Raw genomic sequence first — 2,138 nt, 5'->3', positions numbered from 1 at the left:
CCTGTATGTGAGAAACATTTCTTGCCAGAGGAAATTCTTTGGCGTCGTACAATTACTGACAAAGACGGAAATATTATCTGTGAAGTAAGTAATATTATTTCTATTTTATTAAATTATTAAATTAAAGCATTAATAAGTCACAAAATATGTCACTCATTTCTATGAGCTTTAACTATGATATTTCTATAAGCTTAACATTCAATAGTTATATTCGTTATATTAATTACATAATATCTGGTAAATGTAATAATGTGTTATAATGTGTTTAGTCTGCTCCGTATAAAATACCTAGACTGCGTAAAGGAGCTGTACCAAGCCAATTTCCTTGGACAGAAGACACAAAAATAAATAACAAGGAAATAAAAGAAACTAAACCTGGAACAACTATAATAGATATTCAAGATGTTGATTTAACTTTAAATATGGAAAGAGAAACTCAAATTTTGTCATTTTATAATGTAATAGATGCTATAGAAAAATATGAAATTAATATGCCAAGGCAATGGACATACACAAAGCATTTAAACAGTGACATAAAATTATTAATATTCTTTTTACCAACATGCAACACAATGAAAAAATATCCAGACAAATATACAGTTTATAGACTAAAAGAAGTTGTCCTCAACGAAAATATGAAGTTAGATATAAATATCCTAAACCAACCACTCATACATATTCCACCAAATAAAAAAATATACCAAAACATTGAAACACTGGAGCAACTAACAGAATCATTATTTTCTGTGGACAGTTTTAAAATATGCTCAGGTGCCATTAATATTAGTAATGAGATAGCAAATTTTCAACATAGTGCAGCTTTCCAAGATATCTATGGTACGTACAGACATGAGAAATGTTTATTGGTGATACCTGAAACCTATGAAACCCCTGAAACATTAAAAATATGTAAATTCTGTACAAATGTTATAAACTCGTTGAAACGAAAACACCGTCGAGCAAAGATGATTAAGAATGTCAAACGAATTAAATTTGCTATGTCAACACATGGCACAGATAGTCAACAGAAATTAATACTACTGCAGAAGAAATATTATAAAGCAGAAAAGGCCCGGAAAAGATCAAAATATGTAGCAGAGAGATTAAAAACTGAATTAATGAATTGTATGGCTAAAGTTGGCGAAGTATATGGAGAAACCATGGAAGAGAAATTAAAGGAAAGCAACATTCCCAAAAATCAAATGTGTGCTATGTTAGAAATAATGAAAGCTGCAAAGTGTGCAAATCCAAAAAGTCGACGATATAATGAAGAATGGATCTTAACGTGCATATTAATGCATATGAAATCACCAAGTGCATATGAATTTTTAAGAAGTAACGAAATACTACCTGTTCCATGCGTTCGAACTATAAGGAGGTAAGAAGAAAATACGTAAAATGATATTTTACAATATAAACATTTATATAAAACTTTGTATCAATAAAGTATGGAACGTTTTCATTGCATAGTATATAGTATAGATAAAAATATTAATGTGTGGAATTGACATATTTTTGCAGATACCTTTCTTTAATAGACACTCCATGTGGTTTTGACAAGAAGTTCTTCGAGATGTTCAAGCTAACATTGGAGAAAAAAGAAGAAAAACAAAAACATGGTGTAATTCTTCTTGATGAAATACATCTTAGAGAAAGCATTAATGTTAACTCCAAGAAGCTTACATACACTGGATTAGTTGATTTTGGGATTGACGGTCTACAAATCTTGTGAGACAAATCTTAGTGAGACAGCAAATCATGGTTTAGTGCTAATGTTTCAATCAATAGCCGATTGTTACTCTCAACCAATTGGAGTGTTTGCCTCTAGAGGACCCGTATTAGGAGAACCTATCGCACAGCTTGTAATTAAAGTATGTTCCATATTTTTAGTGCAATCAGATTTATTTGTATGAAATCAAAATTGTACAAAATTGCACTTGCAAAATTTATTTTTATATTTGTTACATAGGCTATCATAATGTTAGAAAATATTGGTGCTAAAGTTCATGGCATAATTACTGATGGTGCAGCCACAAATCGTAAATTTTGGACCACAGTGGGCGTATGTGGGAAGAAAAATAAATTAAATAATAGTTTTAATCACCCTACAATAAATGGACGTCATGTATACGTTTTTT

General features: G+C 30.3%; 1 protein-coding gene across 1 annotated transcript; it reads left to right on the top strand.

The window, feature by feature from the left end:
• Window positions 1-1,189: 1,189 nt before the first annotated feature.
• Window positions 1,190-1,827, top strand: LOC105567277. The gene is made up of 2 exons (XM_012022020.1): window positions 1,190-1,378; window positions 1,522-1,827. The coding sequence occupies exons 1-2, from the start codon at window positions 1,203-1,205 to the stop codon at window positions 1,730-1,732; spliced, it is 387 nt and encodes a 128-aa protein (XP_011877410.1). The 5' UTR covers window positions 1,190-1,202; the 3' UTR covers window positions 1,733-1,827.
• Window positions 1,828-2,138: the final 311 nt, after the last annotated feature.

This window comes from Vollenhovia emeryi, unplaced genomic scaffold (genome assembly GCF_000949405.1).
Source record: "Vollenhovia emeryi isolate VEMERY1.0 unplaced genomic scaffold, V.emery_V1.0 DF942935.1, whole genome shotgun sequence".
NCBI classification, from domain to species: Eukaryota; Metazoa; Arthropoda; class Insecta; order Hymenoptera; family Formicidae; genus Vollenhovia; species Vollenhovia emeryi.
The sequence above is the reverse complement of the archived record's forward strand: the minus strand, read 5'-3'. Positions and strand labels throughout refer to the sequence as shown.